Genomic DNA, 21,721 nt, shown 5'->3' on the forward strand with positions numbered 1-21,721 from the left:
AATTTCTGCTCCTGATTAATTTTGTAATATATCATTATAGCAGTCAAAGCTTTGTTTTTCAGATACAAAGGTCCACATCCTGCATTACCTGCAGTTGCCACCAGAAGGAGCATGGTAGCCTACCCATTGCTCAAACAAGACAGAATGCAGCTCTCATACTCCCTCTAGTGATGATCACAGAGAATAACAGGAAAATACTGTGCACGTGTGCAATTTTTTTTAATTTTTTTGCAATAAGAAATATTTTTACTTTTATCTGACAGTTCTAACAAAACAGTATATACGTCCCATCACAGTCCATTAGGAGAAGATAATTAACGAAAAAAAATCCATAACGTGATTTTTTTTTATTTATGATAACAAAAGGGTTAAAGGATTGGATTTAAAATGTCTTCAGAAAACTTACTGGTCACATTATAATATGTTTATATTCATTCACTTAATTTACTGTAAAATGACGTTACCAATATTATTTGTTTCATTATTTATTTAGCAGAGGAATAACTGAATAATATATATATATACAGTATATATATATATATATATATATATATATATATATATATAGTTGTTTTCATTTTTCTTTCAAGACTGTGTTTATATATTATTATTTATGTAGAGTGTTTTCAATATCATTCTTGCAACAGCAAAAAAAAGAAAAAGGAACATTTTTTCAAGAAAAAAAAGGCAAAAATGTTTTTCTGGCTAAATCTTGTTCCAACAATGAGGGAGATTTATAAGGCTAAATCTGCCGTTTCTGGTATAATTTGTCCTAAAACACTTTTTTTCATGTCTTCCCTAATATTTATTATGTGCTTTAGATACTTTCTGGCACTTTTCTGCTGAGAAGGCGGGTCTTCACTGAAAGGGGAGTGGCTTATCAGCCTACCATGTGACACTGAGCACCAATAAATGCATCACAATTTTGGTGCAAGTTTCTGCCACAAAGTAAGCTAATTGGTGACATAAACGGTGACTAGGCAGTCTAAAAATGCACCATATTTATCAAACAGCATGGCCACTGTGGTAAATTTAAGACTGTTTAGTCTAAGTTTGAGAATTAGACGGTTTTGATAAATATTCTGCAGTATGGCTATGCAAATATATTTAATTATTTAATGCTTATTAACTATTAATCATTTAGAGCCATTTGTGCCATGCACATCATATTGTCATTCAATTTTGTGAAATGTCAAAAGAAGCTCAGACAGGTGTAACATTTCAGCATTTCATAAATTTCTCACAAATAAAGGTAACATTGCCTCTAGCAAAGATCTGGGAAATCTGTGACGCTATGGCTGTTCACTTATGGCCTGCGAACCTGGACAGACAATGGGCTGGAAATCTGGTATCTGGCTGGTATCTGCATCCTTAGAGAGCATCACTAGATTGCCTCTGCTAGGTGGAGCTTCAGTTCAGAATGCACAGGACAGAGCAGAGCATTGGATGGAAAACTGAAGACATAATATTGTGCGAGGGGGATGTACTGTGGGGCCATGATACTGGGTATCGAGGGCTGTAGGGGCCATAGCACTACATGTGGGGGGAGCTGTGGGCACATTATACTGTTTATACGGAGCTGTGGGGGCATCATAATGTGTGTGAGGAAGCTGTGGTGGCATTATACTGTATGTGGGGGAGCTGTGGGTGCATTATACTGCATGTGGGGTAGCCGTGGGCACATTATACTGTTTATAAGGAGCTGTGGGGGTATCATAATGTGTGTGAGGAAGCTGTGGTGGCATTGTACTGTATGTGGGGGAGCTGTGGGTGCATTATACTGTATGTGGGGAGCTGTGGGTGCATTATACTGTATGTGGGGGGAGCTGTGGGGGCATTATACTGTATGTGCGGGAGCTGTAGGGCATTATACTGTATGTGGGGTAGCTGTGGGGGCATCACACTACGTGTGCGGAGCCGTGGGGAATCACACTGTGTGTAGAGGAGCTGTGGGCTCATCATACTGTGTGTGGAGGGCTGTGTGGGTATGAAACTATGTGTGTGGAGCTGTTGATCAAAGTACATCTATAATTATATATACATAACCAGGAGCAGTATGATTTGCTGCTTCTTATAAACGTTATGAAAAGCAGTAATTTATGTGTTGATTTGCTGCTACAGGTAAGACTATATGTTACAATAAGCCCCGTAATAACACATATTAGCAGTAGCAGCTAATCAGCATACGGGTTGGTTTTAGAGCAAAGTCTGCACACACTCCATGTGACTGCAGACGTCTGAATCGTGACAGTGTGTTGTGTGCACTCTGTCTCCATCCCCCGGTATCAAGAAACAAAAGATCTGAAGATGTTTGGGGACTGCCTGAAATGTTGATTCCATGTATAAAATAGGTAGACTGCAAAATCTGCCCCAAAATCCACAACTGGTGGATCATAATTAGCTTAGCAGCCCACCATCACTGATCGAGAGCCCCCACATGTACAGAATCCGTATTAGAATATAGAAAAGAACATTCTTCATGCTCATCCAGGTTATAATAATTTATTAAAGAACATTAACATGGCATTATTGACTTTTTAAAGACAAACGTCACATTTTAACTCCAAAATTACAGTTATACTCAACACAAAATGGTAAGCAACATGAATTACACAAGGTTTTCCATTCAGAAATAATTAGTAATTCTGCTTATATTCTGCTAGCAGTGCATTGTGGGAAGACAAACGGATGGTACACAGTTACGGCCCAGATGTCCCAGTACTCACATAAGAGTAAAGCGGAGCTAAACTCTTGTCTGCTCCCAAGGGCATATGTTAGTATAAGTGCAATGCGTAGGTGAGCATTCACACTGTGGCCATCTAGCAAGCAGACGGTTCTCAAGGGAGTAGAGAATGGCTACTCTGTGCTCAACATTACCATATGACATTTTATCCTAAGTCATAATTCAAGACTCATTAAATGGTTGATTGTGACTTGTTGGATCGCTACTTCCAACAGGTGGCGCTATAGAGTTCAAGTCCTCTTTTTCTCTGAAGAGGCAATTTACATATTAAATTTCCCAGAGGAGCATTGCACAGAGAATAAGCCTCCTTACCTTGACAAGCCAGAGATGATATGTCACTCTCCACAAGGAGAAACCTTACCCAACCATATGACATCCAGAGAGCCACTAGCCGTAGGACTTTTGCACAGTGGTCTACTCTACTGGCATTGTCATCATGCTACTCTCTCCTTGTCCAATGTCATATAGAACTTAGCAGATTCATACTGCCCAGGCCACGGACAGCATGGATCAGAGACTGTGTCCATTATTGCTGCCAGTATATTTCAGTATTCAGAGAAAACATTCTTTGAACTGGCAGCAGAGGATGATGCGACTGGGAGGACTGGTCCAAGAGGCAGGACGCCCGGCTTCTCTCTGACACACTCGCCTTGACTGATAGGTCTTTCCTTATAAACACACAGGAAGAGACCTGTAAGTCTAGGGAAGCGGGGTATGGTGAAGCCACTTGGGACCTCCTGCCCCTTGGATGGTCCTGGTCACCATTTCAAAGTATGTTTTATCTCTCCACTAAAACATAGCTGGCTGCAATAACACAACCGATGTCTGATCCATGCTGCCTGTGGTTCAGAATCAGCCATAACCATAGCACATACAACATATAATGAGGACATTGTGGAGGATATTATGAGGACATACAGTACATGTTATAAGGTTTCATACAGGCTAATAAAATGTACTATATTTAATCTCAAATTAATTCATGCATATATTTTACAGGCAATAGGTAAATAACAGCAGTCATTAGAATATATTCTTAGCACTTATTTTATGAGGTAATGAAAGCAGCGTAGAGGCTGTACAGGACTCGGGGTGTTTCACCATACAACACTCCATCTAGAGACCTTTAAACAAATAATGTGGTAAGTGCTGGATCTTCCCACGTTTCGGAGCTGTCGTTCTTCCTGTTAGCTTGCAGATACTCTTTATTCTTTGGCAAGTGATTTACTGTGCCCTCCATGAGTACTGCCTATTGTTTATGCCTGTAGGCAACGGGGCAGATTTACTAAAACAGTGTAATTTTTAGACCGTGCAAGCATATGTTGGACAGCCATTAAAATGCTGCAAATCTATCAAAGTGGCTCAGACTTTGGTGCATTTAGCTTAGTAAACTTCCCTAATGTTTCTGTAGAAAAAAGCTGCACAGGGCTGCCAATGGAACATGTTACAATTTCTCTGCATTAAATGGGAGGAGAATGGAGGTATAGTTACACCCCATGCACATTTTAAGTGGCTAGAGTTGAGTAAAAAGATCTGCAGGACCCTGTTCCAGCAGCTTCATCAGTAGCCCGTTGCTGCTCAAGGCCAGAGCAGTGGACACCTCCTCCTACCTGCTGGTAGACTGGTTCCTTAGTAGATAGTAGATTCAGTGCAAGGTCATGTGTGCACTGCGCCACAATGACGATATTGCACTGGGCCTACAAAGCAGAAGAGTCACTGGGAATAGTGGCAAGAAGGAGAAGGTTCACAAGGCACAAATCCATCAGCTATTAAACTACCAACATGGCGAATGAACCTGTGTCCTGCAAATCATTTGTCCAACTCTTATAGGTGCCCTGTGACAGTTCCATTAAAAAAATTAAGAATAGCGTTCTATCAATGTGGAAGGAAAGAGTCGGTCAAACTCCACCAGTGATTGTCTATGACAATGAGAGTTCATGAGGTGTGGACAGATTCAGCCTTCATATTCACAGATTCGATTCTGCCAGTGATCTCCACCATCCAGCAACCGTCTCAGTACTCCGGAGGCAGTAAGCATCAAGCGCCCTACACCATTCAAAGCTCCTGACAAAACCCGCAGAAGCTCCCTGACAGAGAAAACATGACATAAATATTAGAAATCCAATATTCATAATTTGACACAATGGTGAAATATTTTTAAGCAATAAAATCAAAACGGTAAAGTTATCTAAATGACCAAGTGATGACAGACAACTTCCCTTTAAGTGCGTGTTATAAATCTGCTTCTTGCCTTTTAAGAGGGTATTTTTGTTTTGAAAGCACATTATATAGGATAACGCTGTTCTAACCAAGTTTAAGTAAAACACAATACCATAGAAAATCATATCGGAATATGGGCATGTTCTCATGCATAAAATCAGTGACAGATAAGGATTAGTGGTGTTGTGTCAATTGGCGGACACAGGGACAGTTGCACCATGCAAAAAATTATTGGGGTGCCAAATTTCAGACGACAAAAATTGCTCTTTTTTTTTCTTTTGAAATTGTGTGCTCATAAGGAATCAGTAATGCTACAACTGAAGTTCGAGAGCAGTACACAATTATTCCAGATACCCAGGATCCCGGACAAACACCATTTTGAACTGAATGCCACAGACTCACTGACCCACCGCTCTTCACACTCGAGGCCGGCAAGCAACTGATGACCTTTTAGGAAAGCAATGTAGGCTATGGTTAAATCCTCTGACTACAGGTCCTGATTAGGTGCGCCTGGATAGCCATGACTAGAACCAGGTGTTCACTAGTCAGTCACTGGTCAGTCAGCTGGGAGAAGCTGAGCAGAGTGGATTTGTGTTGGAGCTGGAGAGAAACAAGCCAGAAACTCTTTGAGAAGATCCTGCACAGCTTATAGAATGTCAGCGTCCTGGTGTAGGGGGCTCAAGGATGGCAATGTATTGTGCCGCATGTGCCAGTAGAGTGCAGTAGAGAAGAGGACTCAGTAACTCAGACTGGGTGAGTTGAACTTTTTTTGCGGGAGGTGGCACAAAGTTGTCATTATTACTTTTGAAGGTCTTGGGCCATCATTACTTTTTAGTTGCGCACTAAGAAGGCATTAATACTTTCTAAAGGGAGCGCTCCAATGGTTATTACAGCAGCAACAAAGTGAATAAAATGGATTAAATCTTATCCACACACTAAGTTCTGCAGCATGGCAATTCTTTTTGCGGCTTTTCACTCTAAGGCTATGTGCACACGTTGCGAATTCGTGTGCGGATTTTTCCGGGCAGAATCTGAAAAATCCGCAGGTAAAACACCCTGCGTTGTACCGGCGGATTACAAGCGGATTTGCCACGGATTTACCGTGGTTTTTGTGCAGATTTCACATTCGTTTTTACACCTGCGGATTCCTATTAAGGAATAAGGGTAAAATGCTGCAGAAAATACAACGCAGCATTTCCGCGTGGTATTTTCAGCATGAAGTGCACAGCGCATTTTGTTTTCCATAGGTTTACATACTACTGTAAACCGGATGGAAAACTCTGTCAAGTCCGTCCGTAGGCAAATCCACAATGTGTGGACATACCCTTAGCAGTTCATAAAATCAGCAGCAAATCTTCAACAATATCTGCACGACATACGCATGTATTGTTGTCCTTACTAAAGTGACTTTCTACATATCCACTGACATGTCAGAAAAAGGCAGTAGTTGACATCCACTAACTGGCACCCTCACTAATACCCGGGTAAAGGGGTCCTGTTTTTGGCATAATACTGATATCTAAAGATTTGTAAACCTAATAATGTCCCTAAAAACATTGAAATTGGAAACGTCTGTCATCATTTTCACTTTCTTTTATATTCATCCTACTTCCTGACCTGATCACTTTCTTTGGTCCCAGGCACTGGAAGTCACAGCTCATGGAATATAAGCCATAGAAGGTGGCCTTTATATTCAGACTGCCAAACAGATCACGAGGGTTCAGCTTGTACACATCAAATGTGATTCGTGCAATATCCTGACTGTTCTTTGGTTTCTCTTGTTTCAAGGAATAAGACATCACTCCCTATGAGAAAGGCAGGATATTTATTAGTGATGGGCGAACGTGCTCCGATAACGTCTTATCCAAGCACGCTCTGGTGTTATCCGAGTATCTTCGGGGTGCTCGTATATTATGTTTGAGTCCCTGCGGCTGCATGATTTGTGGCCGTTAGACAGCTTCAACACATGTGGGGATTCCCTAACAAACAGGTAATCCATGCATGTGTTCAGGCTGTCTAACAGCTGCAAATCGTGCAGCCACGGGGACGCGAACATAATATACGAGCACTCCGAAGATACTTGGATAACACTCGAGCATGCTCAGATAACGCATTTTACATTCGCTAAGCACTAGTATTTATAGTTAATGGTTCAATTAGGCTGCAAATTGTCTCATGTCATAATATTCACAAATAATCCCCACCTTTTTTGGATTCCATTTTTGTCCTCTTTCCAAAACCATAATAACAGAACCATCTTCAAGGGTGTCAAAGAATTCTTCTGAATCCAGTAATGTCCCGTCATCCTCCAATATTAAAGTCACAATACCCGTTATAAAGAGGGCATCCATAGCCTGGCAGAGGGGAAAAAGTAATCAATAATATATAAAAGCTATAACTTTTATTGGTTCTTTACTTAGAAAACACTGAATTGTCTGAGAAAACACTTTTCATGTTTCTGCTATGAATCCATATTTATTTCTTGGACCTTACTTTTGTTGCCCAATTTACCCCTTTAAGGACTTAGCCAATTTTGCATTTATGTGTTTCCATTTGTTACTCTCCTTTTTCCAGAGATCTGCGGTGAACTCACTGAGCTGAACTGTGGTGAACTCAGTGACTTTTTCTCACAGTGCTGAGGTCACCGCAGTTCAGCCCGGCTGGGTATGCTGCCTGAGTGATCGGCGGTAACCTCCATAAGGTCACCACCACTGCTCTCTGATGCTGCGCTCACAGTAGCTCATTCACCAGTGGTTATCAGCCTGGACGGTCGCATCTTGGTACTGTCCGGGTTGAAAACTATTCATCCCCACAGCGGACGCGTGATGGATATTGTTATTTTTTGTTTGTTTGTTTCATTACAGGAGACAAGGAATTCAATTGGATGGGCATTAGGTGAGTATAGCTGTGTTTATTTTTTTTATAAAACTTGAAAAGTGTGTTTTGTTTTGATTTCAAATAAAATAAAATACTTTATACTTGCTGTGTCTTTATTTACCATATAACTATAGGATTAGTAATGGATAGGAGTCTTACAGATCTTTCCATTACTAAGCTGTGGGCTTGATGTCACCAGACAATACAAAGGGTCAATATCCATGGCCCTTTACGAGCCTGAGAATAGCAGCCCCCAACTGTCTGCTTTAGCAAGGTTGTCAAAAATGGGGGGACCCAATGCTGATCTTTTTTTATTTATTAAAATAATTTAAAAAAACGGCATGGGGACCCCTCTATTCTTGATAACTAGCCTTGCTAACACTGACAGCTGATGGTTGCCCCCAGCTTCAGTTTTGCCTGGCTGATAATAAAAAAAACAGGGGAACCCTCACAAGATTTTTTATTTATTTATAGCACAGGCCCCGGCTCATGAATACTTCCATAAGCCACTGCCTGCTCTCACTGTTGTTAGCGGCAGCAGGTGTAGGCTGATGGGAGTAACAGCCCCATCAGCTGCCACCTTCTGTCACTGTTATCAGTTGAATATAACTCTCATCAGCAGAGCAGGGGAGAATGATGAGCGCCGTCTTCAGCACCCAGTGCCGGGGAACAGCGCTTACTGTGCCGCTGCTTCTCAGGCGCCGATACATATCACACGGATGACATCCCTGTGTGCACGTGTGCAGGATGTTTTGTAGCCCGTGCTGCTGTTAAAAAACAGACATGTCACTGTAATTTGCCCATGGACACGTGGTCTGTGGAAACACACTGATGTGCACAGGCCCATTCACTTGAATGGGTCTTCGTGTGTACGTTTCTCCGGTATGTGTGAAAACTGTCACCACACGTACCGGAGACACGGACATGTGAAAGAGCCCTAAGGGTGTTTCAGTTTAATTTTTTTAATATATCATTTATTAATTTGCATATGATTACATTGACATTATTTAACATAACCGTAGCATTATCAATTAATATATAATAGTGATTTCTAATAGTGATGTCACATAATGACATTTCTCCTCTTGTGACTCATAGTTAATCATAGGATTATCAGCTATTCTGTGATAAAGTCTGGGCAACCTGAGTCACTGCTCTTAAGGTACCTTCACACTAAACAACTTTACAACGAGAACGACAACGATCCGTGACGTTGCAGCATCCTGGATAGCGATATCGTTGTGTTTGACACGCAGCAGCGATCTGGATCCCGCTGTGATATCGTTGGTCGGAGCTAGAAGTCCAGAACTTTATTTGGTCGTCAGGTCGGCGTGTATCGTCGTGTTTGACATCAAAAGCAACGATGCCAGCAATGTTTTACATGGAGCTAACGACCTGTGAGAACGATAAGTGAGTCACCGTTACGTCACAGGATCGCTCCTGCATCGTTCTGGAGCTGCTGTGTTTGACATCTCTACAGCGACCTAAACAGCGACGCTGCAGCGATCGGCTCGTTGTCTATATCGCTGCAGCGTCGCTGAGTGTGACGGTACCTTTATAATTGTGAACAATCCAGGGACTAGGACAAAGCAACCAAAGAGGAATCAAAATCCTTCCTGTGACCCTTCGAATGCCTGTTATCTGGAGTCTGTCATCTGACAATAGTTTTTCTCTTACGTCTGTGCATTCGTTCAGGATATAAATTGACCAGAAAAATATCTGCAACGGCCAAGTCCACATACAGATTTCTTGCTGCGGACTTGCCACAGATTTAACCCTAAAAACATTACAGCATTACAGCATAAATTGACTCGCTGCAGATTTCTTATGCAGCATGTGGATAACACACACAGGTACCCTGACGCCACATACAGACATCATTGATTTCTATCAGTGTTGGGTCAGTGTATCAGTTTTACTATTCATTGCGATGTTAACCCCATCACCCAGAAGCCTGTTTTCACCTTCCTGACCAAGCCAATTTTTACAATTCTGACCACTGTCACTTTAGGAGGTCATAACCCTAATGCTTCAGTGTATCCCACTGATTCTGACACTGTTTTCTCATGACATATTGTACTTCATGATAGTGGTAACATTTCTTTGATATGACTTGCGTTTATTTGTGAAAAAAACCCCCAGAAATTTGGCAAAAATGTTGAAAATTTCGCAATTTTCAAACTTTTATAGTTTATGCGCTTAAATCAGAGAGTCATATTGAACAAAATAGTTAATAAATAACATTTCCCACATGTCTACTTTACATCGGTACAATTTTTGAAGCATAATTTTTTTTTTGTTATAAGGAAGTTATAAGGGTTAAAAGTTGACCAGCGATTTCTCATTTTTACAACACAATTTGCAAAACCATTTTTTTAGGGACCACCTCACATTCGAAGTGACTTTGAGGGGCCTATATGACAGAAAATACCCAAAAGTGACACCATTCTAGCAACTGCACCCCCCCAAGGAACTCAAAGTTTATTAACCCTTCGGGTGCTTCACAGAAATGTTTTGAATGTGAAAGGAAAAAATATGCAAATTGCCTCTTCTGAGAAAAAGAGGACTTAACTCTATAGCGCCACCTGTTGGAAGTAGCGATCCTACAAGTCACAATCAACCCTTTAACGAGTCGTGCAATATGACTTAGGATAAAGGAAAAATATAAACATTCACTTTTCTTTCACAAAAATGTTCCTTTAGACCTAATTTTTTTTAACTTTCACAAGGGTAACAGGTAATCCGTGTCCTGTCTGTGATTTTTCACGGACTCGTAGATTTGTATAAGAGATGTTAATCTGTCCCCATTATCAAACACAGACATGTCTCTGATTTTTTTGCAAACACATGAAGCCTGATTCATTAGAGCTTTTACTAAAGAATTCTGGTATACAAAAGCTTTGAAAAGTAGCAATATTTTAGCACAATTGAAGGCTGTACTAAAATTTTGCATTCTCACACCATTATTGCCTAGCTTTGACAAAGTTGGTGGAGGTGCGGCAGGACAGTGACCTGGTGATTTCCACTCATCAAATTCATGATTAGCGGCGGTGTCCACTATGGCATAAATCCTACTCCAGCAGGGACTGGAATAAGATTTGTGGAGAGGAGCACAGAGAGGCGCTCATCAATTGTCAGACGCTCCTTGGGAACCTCATACTCCAGCACGCGCTCATCAACACTGGCGTGAAGGTCGCCAGTATTGAAAATTCAGCGCCATTGGCTGCAAAAAATCATAGACATGTGAAAAGCACTACAACACAGAACCAATTAAGGAACAAGGAGCGTAAATGTAAAATTACTGAAGTTTATTCAAACATATAAAATCTAAAATATTAAACAAGTGTATTTTGGATGCCTCAAGCCAAACTAGAAGATCAGCACAAGCTGACACACCACACAAATCCTAAAGTATTCAACAGTCTTCATATGGAGAGGAAAACAGACAGCCAAAATATATCATGGATTCACTCCTGTTATTTATATAGTGCTAGCCTGTAAGTGCATGTCTTGATAAATACCTGGATAGCGTGTCAGCCCAGCTGTATCTCACCCCGACGCCGCATTTCGCCTATCCTTCTTCCGGGGGGGTGTTTTTTAGAAGAGAGGCTGGGATCACCATATAGGCCTATCACCCAATCAGAGACCCGATGGAAATTAGATGCTAAGAATCACCCTATTGCACCCATGCCCATACGTATAGTACTTCCGCCCAAAGTATGACGATACTTCCGGTTCAGGTTATATTCAGCGATACATCTAGCCCAAATACGATACATGTAATGCCCGCCTCTCTTCTAAAAAGCACGCCCCCAGAAGAAGGATAGGTGAAACGCGGCGTCGGGGTGAGATACAGCTGGGCTGACACGCTATCCAGGTATTTATCAAGACATGCACTTACAGGCAATAGCAACAAGCACTATGCACTTTATGAAGGAGTCTAACGAGGTGCACTCTTGGTATGGGTGGAACTATGAATATAGGACTAGCACTATATAAATATAGGACTAGCACTATACACTCACCGGCCACTTTATTAGGTACACCATGCTAGTAACGGGTTGGACCCCCTTTTGCCTTCAGAACTGCCTCAATTCTTCGTGGCATAGATTCAACAAGGTGCTGGAAGCATTCCTCAGAGATTTTGGTCCATATTGACATGATGGCATCACACAGTTGCCGCAGATTTGTCGGCTGCACATCCCAAAGATGCTCCATACAAGGCAGGATGGATCCATGCTTTCATGTTGTTTACGCCAAATTCTGACCCTACCATCCGAATGTCGCAGCAGAAATCGAGACTCATCAGACCAAGCAACGTTTTTCCAATCTTCTACTGTCCAATTTCGATGAGCTTGTACAAATTGTAGCCTCAGTTTCCTGTTCTTAGCTGAAAGGAGTGGTACCCGGTGTGGTCTTCTGCTGCTGTAGCCCATCTGCCTCAAAGTTCGACGCACTGTGCGTTCAGAGATGCTCTTAGGCCTACCTTGGTTGTAACGGGTGGCGATTTGAGTCACTGTTGCCTTTCTATCAGCTCGAACCAGTCTGCCCATTCTCCTCTGACCTCTGGCATCAACAAGGCATTTCCGCCCACAGAACTGCCGCTCACTGGATTTTTTTTCTTTTTCGGACCATTCTCTGTAAACCCTAGAGATGGTTGTGCGTGAAAATCCCAGTAGATCAGCAGTTTCTGAAATACTCAGACCAGCCCTTCTGGCACCAACAACCATGCCACGTTCAAAGGCACTCAAATCACCTTTCTTCCCCATACTGATGCTCGGTTTGAACTGCAGGAGATTGTCTTGACCATGTCTACATGCCTAAATGCACTGAGTTGCCGCCATGTGATTGGCTGATTAGAAATTAAGTGTTAACAAGAAGTTGGACAGGTGTACCTAATAAAGTGGCCAGTGAGTGTATAAGCACTATATAAATAATCTGAGTGAATCCATTATATATCTTGGCTGTCTGTTTTCTTCTCCATATGAAGACTGTTGAATACTTTAGGATTTGTGTGGTGTGTCAGCTTGTGCTGATCTTCTAGTTTGGCTTGAGGCATCCAAAATACACTTGTTTAATATTTTAGATTTTATATGTTTGAATAAACTTCAGTGATTTTACATTTACGCGCCTTGTTCCTTAATTGGTTCTGTGTTGTAACGATATGTACGGAGTGTGACCTATAGGTATTTAGGTTCGTGGTAAGGACTAATATGTATATGCATGTGAAAAACACTATAGATTATAATGGCTACGTGTTCCATACGTGAAAACCACAGACATGCATGAAAAACGGACGACTGTATGAGGACTGATACATCTGTAACTCACCTTTGCTACGAGCTCTCGCAGGGTGCCAGCAGTTACTCCTTTCCGTACGGATCGGTCATGACTACATACACGGAAGGGTCTCTGTGGTGGTGCAGAGGCTGTTTTCACTCTCCGCGTTATCTCTGACCCTACAGATGATACTGATCTAGAAACCACAAGTAGTATACATTGGCCATTACTGACACTTTATGGGATCTGTAGGAGAAGTAATTCAGCTAAGATATATAATTACATAACTTTGCAAAAGACAACATTAGGGAGGCAGATGGGTTTGGACAGGCCAGTTATTTACTGCTGTCACATCAAATATACCGGACTGTATAAAAATATATAATGCACAGTCATATGCTGTCACTTATGCATAGCTTCCTATTGTGCAGATGTGAACGAGTGTCCATGGCTTACATTTAGAGGGCCTGTATTTGGACCTATTGCTTTATGATACTTTAAAGCTACTAAACTTAAAGGTAAATGGTAAAAAGTATATGTTATACTTAAAAGAAAGTCAGTATCAAAAGGACCCATGCATTGTCTATAAGATTGCATTGTAAACATTGTATACATTTGGATCTATCTGGATAAAATACTGTGACTGGGCAGCTAAAAACTTTTTTACATAAATGTTTGGTAGATTAATATGTATACCAAGTGCCTTGGTGGGTAGTGCTTCTTCCTGTAGAAAACCGACAGATTCAGACTAGCAGCCAGACAGAAGTAAAAGGAAACCCGAAAAACTGAAAGATTGCCTGAGGACAATGCCTGCTACGTAGTTAGAAAGCAAGTAGGGGTGAGTAACACTTGCCAATTGGTCTGCTACTCCAGGAAAATAGGGTCAAAGAAGAGCATGTAAGGAGCTCCATCATGTCATCCTGTATTTTCAGGTTAAAGAGACCAGTCCATCTACATGAGAGTACCACCATTACTCAGAGAGGGCGAGTACTGTCATCAGAGAGGGGGACATAGAGGTATATTTTTTGTAAGTGGAGAATGTGCACACTGACAGCACAAAGATTAGTTGTCATATGGGTGAAGATTTTCCATAGTAGAGGGGAGCATATTAACCTATTACTGACTGTGAGGATTGCCACATCAGTATATTTTGAGTTATGTGTCCTTATTGTTAAGAGGACTATCAGAGATGGCAGGAGACTAGTTTCTAGTGAGTGAGAAGGTCACAAGGTAGCTCAAATTACCAGGCAAGACCTTCTGCAGGGCATAGTTACCAAGAGAAGTAACTATGAGGAGTGGATGTGACTTGCACAGGGACAGTGCCACTTACTTGGCTTCTTGTTGTAGTTTTGATAAAACACAGTTTTTTTTCTGCTGCAGCTCTGCTAGTCTTCTCAGTGATTTGCTCCTGCAATGTAGTCCTGAATATTCATGCGCTCCAGATATCTCCACTCCCCACCACTGATTGCCAAGCTTTCTTACTATCAATAAATGACTTTATCAAGCTATAGAAAAAAAGCTCAGTAAGTGACCAGGTCCAAATTAGGGTCTCTGTCCCATTTGTAGGCTGCCCACAGTTTGAGAAGCATAAGCCTAGTGTCAGAGTCCATTCAAATATATCCTTACTTTTCCACATGGCCTAAAGTTGGCACATAGGCGATCAACTGACCTTCATTGTCTGTATATCAGGGTGATAGATGCTTGTTTATGCCTAGATCGACACCTAAATTAACTACACTTTGGGTACGTGCCCACGATCAGGAATTGTTGCGGTTTTGATGCTGCGTATTTATGCAGCGTCAAACCCACAGCGGCCAGATGGTACAGCAAAGTGGATGGTATTTCTAGAAATCCTATGTCCACTAAGTGTGTATGTGCACCTGCGGATCACCCGTAGTGACGGCCATGTGGAGCGGGTTTACGAGCCAAAGTATGTACATTTCTCTTGTGGAGACTACTGAAATCTCAACAATAGAATGTATTGGATATGGTAAATCCGCACGGTTCAGGGAACACATGCGGATTTACCTGCGTGATTAGAATGCAGCATTTTGGACGCAGCTACTTCCTGATCATGGGAACGTACCCTTTAGGTCAGACAGCCGCTGGTTCCTGTGTTTTGATAGCAAAATACAGAGGTACAGATGGTACATGGTGTGCTTATCTTAATTATTGTCACATAAAACTGTGAGATATAACCCTTGTATGACCATCCAATGACCATCCAAACATAACAAAATATACAGAAATCACATAAAATACTGAACTAAAACTTACTTGGGCCTTAATGAAAAATTACTAATAAGAGCCCCACAACTATCGTGCATAAATTATATGACTGATCTAGAGATTTCAGGACATGTACAGCTTACTATTAAAGAAACCAGACACAAGAGACAGATTTTACATAACAGATGACCAACAAATTACAAACCTGAAAGCCCCAGCACCGATGTTAGATATAAACTCCATTACGACCGCCTGACAGAAGGAAAGGCCCTGCTTCTTCGCAGCCCAGTAATTTTTCAGTGAAATGTCATGGACTATGAAACTTTTCAGCAGACAAACACAGGAGCAAAGTTCATCAGAGTAGGACAGACTCTGGATTGCAACATGGAGAAAGAAACAGTGACATCACATGAAGGTTAGAGACACTGGTATCTAGGAGCACAGTAATTTCTTAGGAGGTGTCAAGGCTGTTATAGGGCAGGATGCAGCATACACTTCTCATCACTAGAAGGCTGGGATTTGATTATAAAGAAACCACCAGAGACTAGACGGAGGTGGACATGACTTGGGGATGGGTGGACCGAGAACTCCTGCAGCTTTTGTTTATATTGCGGTGTAGATTTTAAACAAGAGTGTTGTTGCTTTAAGAGGAAGTTTAGATGTTTGTGCCTGGTGTATTACTGTGAGGAGGGTGGGGCTTATATAGGGGAGGCAACTCTGGCTCTCCCTCTTTCTCTCACAGGATAGACAGGAGGAAACATTACCCGCCCTCCTGCCCTGTTTATAATCTCTGTCCTTAAAGTTTTTAATTATTGCTTATTTTTGAATTTGTCATTGTATATCTTGTACCATGTTCAATTGTATATTGGCTATAAAGAGTTATTATTTGCGGTAACCTTCTAAGCCCAAGGGAAGGGCAATCCTTCAGCCATGGTTCCCTGAAGGTTTCCTCCACAGGGGATTTTTCCTCTCCTGAGCGCTATAGGATGACTCTTTGCGAGTCGGGGGTTTGCCAAATTTAGTCCCATTAATGCTTTTGCAGGGACTTCTAGTTTTTAAGTTTACAAAAATGATTTAATTATTTAAAAAAAAAAAAAAGTGTCAAATGAGACTTGGAATTTATAACCCATCACGGCTTTGCGGTTTAGGAGTCAGGTGGAAGTTGCTGATAAGTTAAGGTGGACTCATTTTTACTAATAGAGGATGTAAAACCTCATGGTAATTAGCAGGCTCGGCTTTGGTGGCCAGCCTCAAAGACGTTGTAATGGTAAAATCAATCAGGGGCGGGCACAGTGGTTAAGCACAGGAGTGAGGATAATAGGGTCATTGGTGCCCTAAAAGTTTACTGGTTATGCTTGAATGGCAAGCCAGTGCTTGCCGCCCCTTTATGGCTGTCTGTCCTGGTGCTGTATGTCAGACAGCTGGGGATATCGCAGTACTTGTGAATCCCAATGTACTAGCACTCCACCTGACTCCTACTGTGATTATTTAATCCTGTGATTTGAATAAAAGCTGTGGCCATATTGACAACCAAAATAATGTGTTTTGTGTATTTATTTTAGTACCTAGGTTTACAGTAGTTATGGTGGTTTTAAGAAGGAGTGGGGTCCATCCCATATCCAAAAGTCAAGCACTTTGTAATGGTTTTGGTTTAAAAACATTCTGAAAATTTAACCTATTTTTATTGCAGGCCAAAGATGATAGTAGATGACAACCTCAAACAGCTGACTAAGAAATGGTGATGGTGGAAGTATAAAGGAATCCCATACTGCTTTACTGTCTTTACGATCATGACCTTCTTGTATCTGAGAATTATTTTTCTCCCAACTAAACTTCTTGTGTTCCAAACTCTGCTAACCTACCTAAACTTAATATTTCCATTTCCACATATGGTACTGAATTACTCCCAGGTAGCATGTCCACTGTTCTTAGATTATATTTAACACATATCTTCCCTTTACTCTTGACATTGATGCCTCCATAATCTATTCTTTTTTTAATTACAAAACCTCTAACCATCACTTTGATTTAGTCTCGTCACTAATCTCTCCAATCTATCCTGAAAGCAGCTGCCAGACTCATATGTTTGTCCAGCTATTACACTTACACCACCACCAGGTGCCAGTCATTCCACTGGTTACCTATCCTCTTCATAATACAACATACACATATCACACTCACAAAGCTATCCAGAGGTTTTATCAACCTACATCTCCTTCCTCATCTCTAGCTACTGTTCTGTTAAGGTACCTTCACACTAAGCGACGCTGCGGCGATATCGACAACGATGCCGATCGCTGCAGCGTCGCTGTGTGGTCGCTGGAGAGCTGTCACACAGACAGCTCTCCAGCGACCAACGATGCCGAAGTCCCCGGGTAACCAGGGTAAACATCGGGTTGCTAAGCGCAGGGCTGCGCTTAGTAACCCGATGTTTACCCTGGTTACCAGTGTAAATGTAAAAAAACAAACAGTACATGCTTACATTCGCGTCCCCCGGCGTCCGCTTCCCTGCACTGTGTAAGCGCCGGCAGTAGCAGGGCACAGCGGTGACGTCACCGCTGTGCTTTGCTTTCCGGCCGGCACTGACACATTCAGTGCAGGAAGCTCTGAGCAGCAGCGTGGACGCCGGGGGACGTGACAGACATCAGAGGGTGAGTATGTAGTGTTTTTTTTTAACTTTTACAATGGTAACCAGGGTAAATATTTACCCTGGTTACCATTGTAAAACATCGCTGGCATCGTTGCTTTTGCTGTCAAACACGACGATACACGCCGTTCTGATGACCAAATAAAGTTCTGAACTTTCAGCAACGACCAGCGATATCACAGCAGGATCCAGATCGCTGCTGCGTGTCAAACACAACGATATCGCTATCCAGAACGCTGCAACGTCACGGATCGCTGTCGTTATCGCTGCAAAGTCGTTTAGTGTGAAGGTACCTTTACTGATCTAAGACAAACATTCTCTATAGTCCATACCTTCCACTCCTGTATTAAAGACTTTTCTAATGGATTCTAGTGTAAATCATTTTGCCCAAAAAAGACATTTTGCGGCATAAAAGTATTTACGAGGGTAAAAGTTTTGTAAACTTTGTTAAAAACCTTAAAGCATATAGATCTTACTGAAATAATGATGTAATGAATAATATGACATGAAAATAAAAGTCTCAGAATCATTTAAATAAGTAAACGCATTTTAAAGGTACTCCATATTGCTAAAAGTGACACATGTCAGATTTGAAAAAGAGGTCTGTGCCCTAACATAACAAATAGAGTCATAATGAGGGTAATAGCTGTTGTCCCAATTTTTAACATCCCATAACAATTACTTAGTATTACTAAACTTTTCTACTGAATAGGAAAATAGAACATGTCATTGTGTAATGAGGATGGCCCCGTCTCGGCAGGGCGTCCTTTCCCTCACTTGAGTGCCAAAGCACGTAGCGATGTGCTGCTCTACAAGCATTGCCGGACTCACACTACTTAACTTTATGTGAGGTTTGTGTTGATTTACAACAAGTATAGATATTGTGAATCACATTCCTTCCTGTTAGATTTCCTTGACACCATTGAAATCGGTTCATAATAAGAGCTTTTATGTCCAAGGGAATGAAGAGGAACTCAACAAAGCAACCAAATGTCTGGGGCCTTTCTCGGAAATGTGTCAGGGGGAAGGCATTAAAAATCTGTCCAAGTACACATCTAGGACAAAAGGCAAAGTACCGTAAGCGAAGGGTCCCTTCTCCAACCATCGGAGGCATGTACGAGATCCCTACACTGCATTTCATAAAGGTGAGTAATGATCGGGATGATAAAAGTTCACGGATAAGGTTTTTCATAGATGATCTATTACATGTAATTCACACAACCCATATAGATTCTTAGAACATAGCTAATCTCAGAACTTTTTTGGATTAAGTTCCCATCTTTCTTCATGGCATTTTTTTAATAATTCTCCAGAGTTGTATTTGTCTTATAATTAGACTCTACTGTGCAGATGGATGAGTTATAGATCAAGGATGATTCAATAGGCTTACATGCCATCCTGTAAAAACCACAGAAAATATGTCTTATCACACTGAGGTTCACAATTTAAGACCATATATGACGGATGGCTGTAGAGATGTTGAAAATGTTTAAAAAATCCTACTTTGGAACTACAGTATCACTGATAAAAGCTTGGAAAGCTACTGTTCCTTTCACTTCCACTGGCAAATAATCCACTTTATTCTCTTATCAGGTTGAGTTTGCTATTTGATACAGTTCATTTCCATATCATTCAGCCTTATCTGTGGTTTACACAGACATATAAACCTACTGAGTAATGTCAGCTCATCTGAAGACACTAAAAAGTTTGAGTTAAAGGGTATTCCCATCTCCAAAATCCTATCCCAATATGTAGTAGGTGTAATAGTAATAATATTAGCAAATACCTTCTATTAGAAATGTAGTATAGTTTTTCTGATTCACTATGTCTCTTTCCTCATGTGCAGGCATTGCAGGACCTTGGGTATCCGTGGTTACGACCACTAGCAGGTAGCTAACTGTCACTATATCAGTGGTCGTAACTATGGATACCTATGATCCTGCAATGCCTCAACATGAGGAAAGAGACAGCAAATCAGAAAAACTAAACTAAATAATAATATTATTACACCTACTACATACTGGGCTAGGATCTTGGAGATGGGAATACCCCTTTAAGTTTGAATTCAGAAAACTTTAAATAGCAGGTACATGACATCATAGACTTTCAACTCTGTTTGTTTCCCTCGGAGACATAAAACAAGAAATGTTCAGCTTAGGAATTATTCCGCCACCTGTTATAATGACATTTACGGTATAGCGGACAACATTCGTGCAAGAAGAAATCAGATGTTGAAATCAATATTTTACAGATTATACAGACACACAGGTTATTGCATAATGTCAATTTACAAAGTGAAGTATACAGTAAATGTTAATTATGATAACTACTATAGGTATGAGATGAGTTTTCCATAAAATTGAAGTTTTCGATGAATGCTTTATACACCGATTTGCAGACAGGCAGTGGTCTGTGCTTCCCAGCATTTCTTTCTCATTGTTCTGTTGCTGACTTAAGGCCCCCATACACATTATACTAATATTGACATGTTCAGCAGACAATCTAATCTGTATGGGGCGCCGGCTGAGATGTTCATTGTGCATTGTGCATGTTCAATCATGGACTGCCATCACGATCTCTTGGAGATTTTCTCATAGAGAACACAAGAACCAAATGACCGCTCCTGAGAGCCGGCTGACATAACTGAAGAACGATCAGCTGACATCCATCTAATGTGTATTGGCCAGCTTAAAGGGAGTTTATCACAAAGTTTTTGCTATGTCACCAGAAAGCGCAATGATGTAGGGGAAGAGAGCCTGGTTACAGCAACTTGTCACTTACTAGACTATGTTTTGCTGCTTCAATACAATTATTGTTTTATCAGAGAGAGATTATCACTAGATGACTAGGTGTCTCACACCTCCAGGTCCCACCTCGTCCCCACCTCTAATTAGCAGCTTTCTGTTTGGCAGCTTTCTGTATACACTGAAAGAATCAGTGGTGTGGGCAGTTTATACAGGATTCAACTTACGGAGCTCTGCTACATCTGCCGCAGAGAAAACTGTGATTCTATCATAAGTGTTGCACCAAATAAACTAAGTGATACATCACTGCCATCAGGGTCTCTGTTCCTACATCATGCTGCATCGTGCATCATATTACATTCCAGAAACCTGTTGACAGATTCTTTTTAAACATGACCTCTTTTTTTACTATGGGCCTAAAAACTGACAGGCAGATAGATGTTAACAGAAGCAACTACCTGCCTGTTCTACATGGCGCTGGGTCAGATCAGTCACTTACCACTCCTGCCGGTGATTCAGCTGCTCCACGTCAACAGACCAGCTCTTCTTCTTTTGGACTGCTCTGTCAACAGGGTGTGACTGCTGACGTCATGCTGATTCACATCCAGCTCTCCGCAGTTAGGCAGAGCTGTCTGTCAATCAGCATGATGTCGGCAGTCACGCCCTGTCAACAGAGCAGAGCGAAAGAGAAGCCACTGTTCTGTCGATGTGATGTCATCGGAAGCCTCAGAATCACCAGCAAGAGCGGTCTGTGACCGCTGTGTGCCAACAGAGACCATCGCCGGGCACAATAAGCAGGTAGTTAGCAACCATCTGCCTGTTAGTTCTTAGGCCCATAGTAAAATAGTATACATAGTCCTGTATAACCTCCTTAACCACATTAGAACAAAGTTAGCAGAAACCACCAATTTCGATTGGACCTTGTATTCTTATGTGAATAGCAGATTTGCCAGATTTTGGAGGAATGAAAGATTGGCAGAA

General features: G+C 41.4%; 2 protein-coding genes across 2 annotated transcripts in view; one reads left to right on the plus strand and one right to left on the minus strand.

Moving 5' to 3' along the window:
* Positions 1-2,487: 2,487 nt before the first annotated feature.
* On the minus strand, positions 2,488-15,697 carry CIDEB (cell death inducing DFFA like effector b). Its single transcript, XM_077294378.1, has 5 exons — positions 15,555-15,697; positions 13,172-13,316; positions 7,168-7,317; positions 6,581-6,768; positions 2,488-4,830 (listed from the first exon to the last, which is right to left on the minus strand). The coding sequence occupies exons 1-5, from the start codon at positions 15,590-15,592 to the stop codon at positions 4,698-4,700; spliced, it is 654 nt and encodes a 217-aa protein (XP_077150493.1). The 5' UTR covers positions 15,593-15,697; the 3' UTR covers positions 2,488-4,697.
* A 3,303-nt stretch (positions 15,698-19,000) lies between these two features.
* LOC143815294 (Na(+)/citrate cotransporter-like) overlaps positions 19,001-21,721 on the plus strand; it is a 136,087-nt gene continuing 133,366 nt past the window's right edge. The window contains exon 1 of the mRNA XM_077294380.1: positions 19,001-19,141. The gene's annotated coding sequence lies outside the window, so the exon portion shown is untranslated. The remainder of the gene's footprint in view (positions 19,142-21,721) is intronic.

The sequence above is a fragment of the Ranitomeya variabilis genome, chromosome 3 (assembly GCF_051348905.1).
Source record: "Ranitomeya variabilis isolate aRanVar5 chromosome 3, aRanVar5.hap1, whole genome shotgun sequence".
Classification (NCBI taxonomy): domain Eukaryota; kingdom Metazoa; phylum Chordata; class Amphibia; order Anura; family Dendrobatidae; genus Ranitomeya; species Ranitomeya variabilis.

Coding starts and splice junctions, on each gene's coding strand:
- CIDEB (XM_077294378.1), bottom strand. CDS start 15,592: ATGGAGTTTATATCTAACATCGGTGCTGGGGCTTTCAG. Junction 7,318..13,171: donor TGCGAGAGCTCGTAGCAAAG/GTGAGTTACAGA, acceptor CCCCTCTGCCAG/GCTATGGATGCCCTCTTTAT. Junction 4,831..6,580: donor GGACCAAAGAAAGTGATCAG/GTCAGGAAGTAG, acceptor TTTCTCTGTCAG/GGAGCTTCTGCGGGTTTTGT.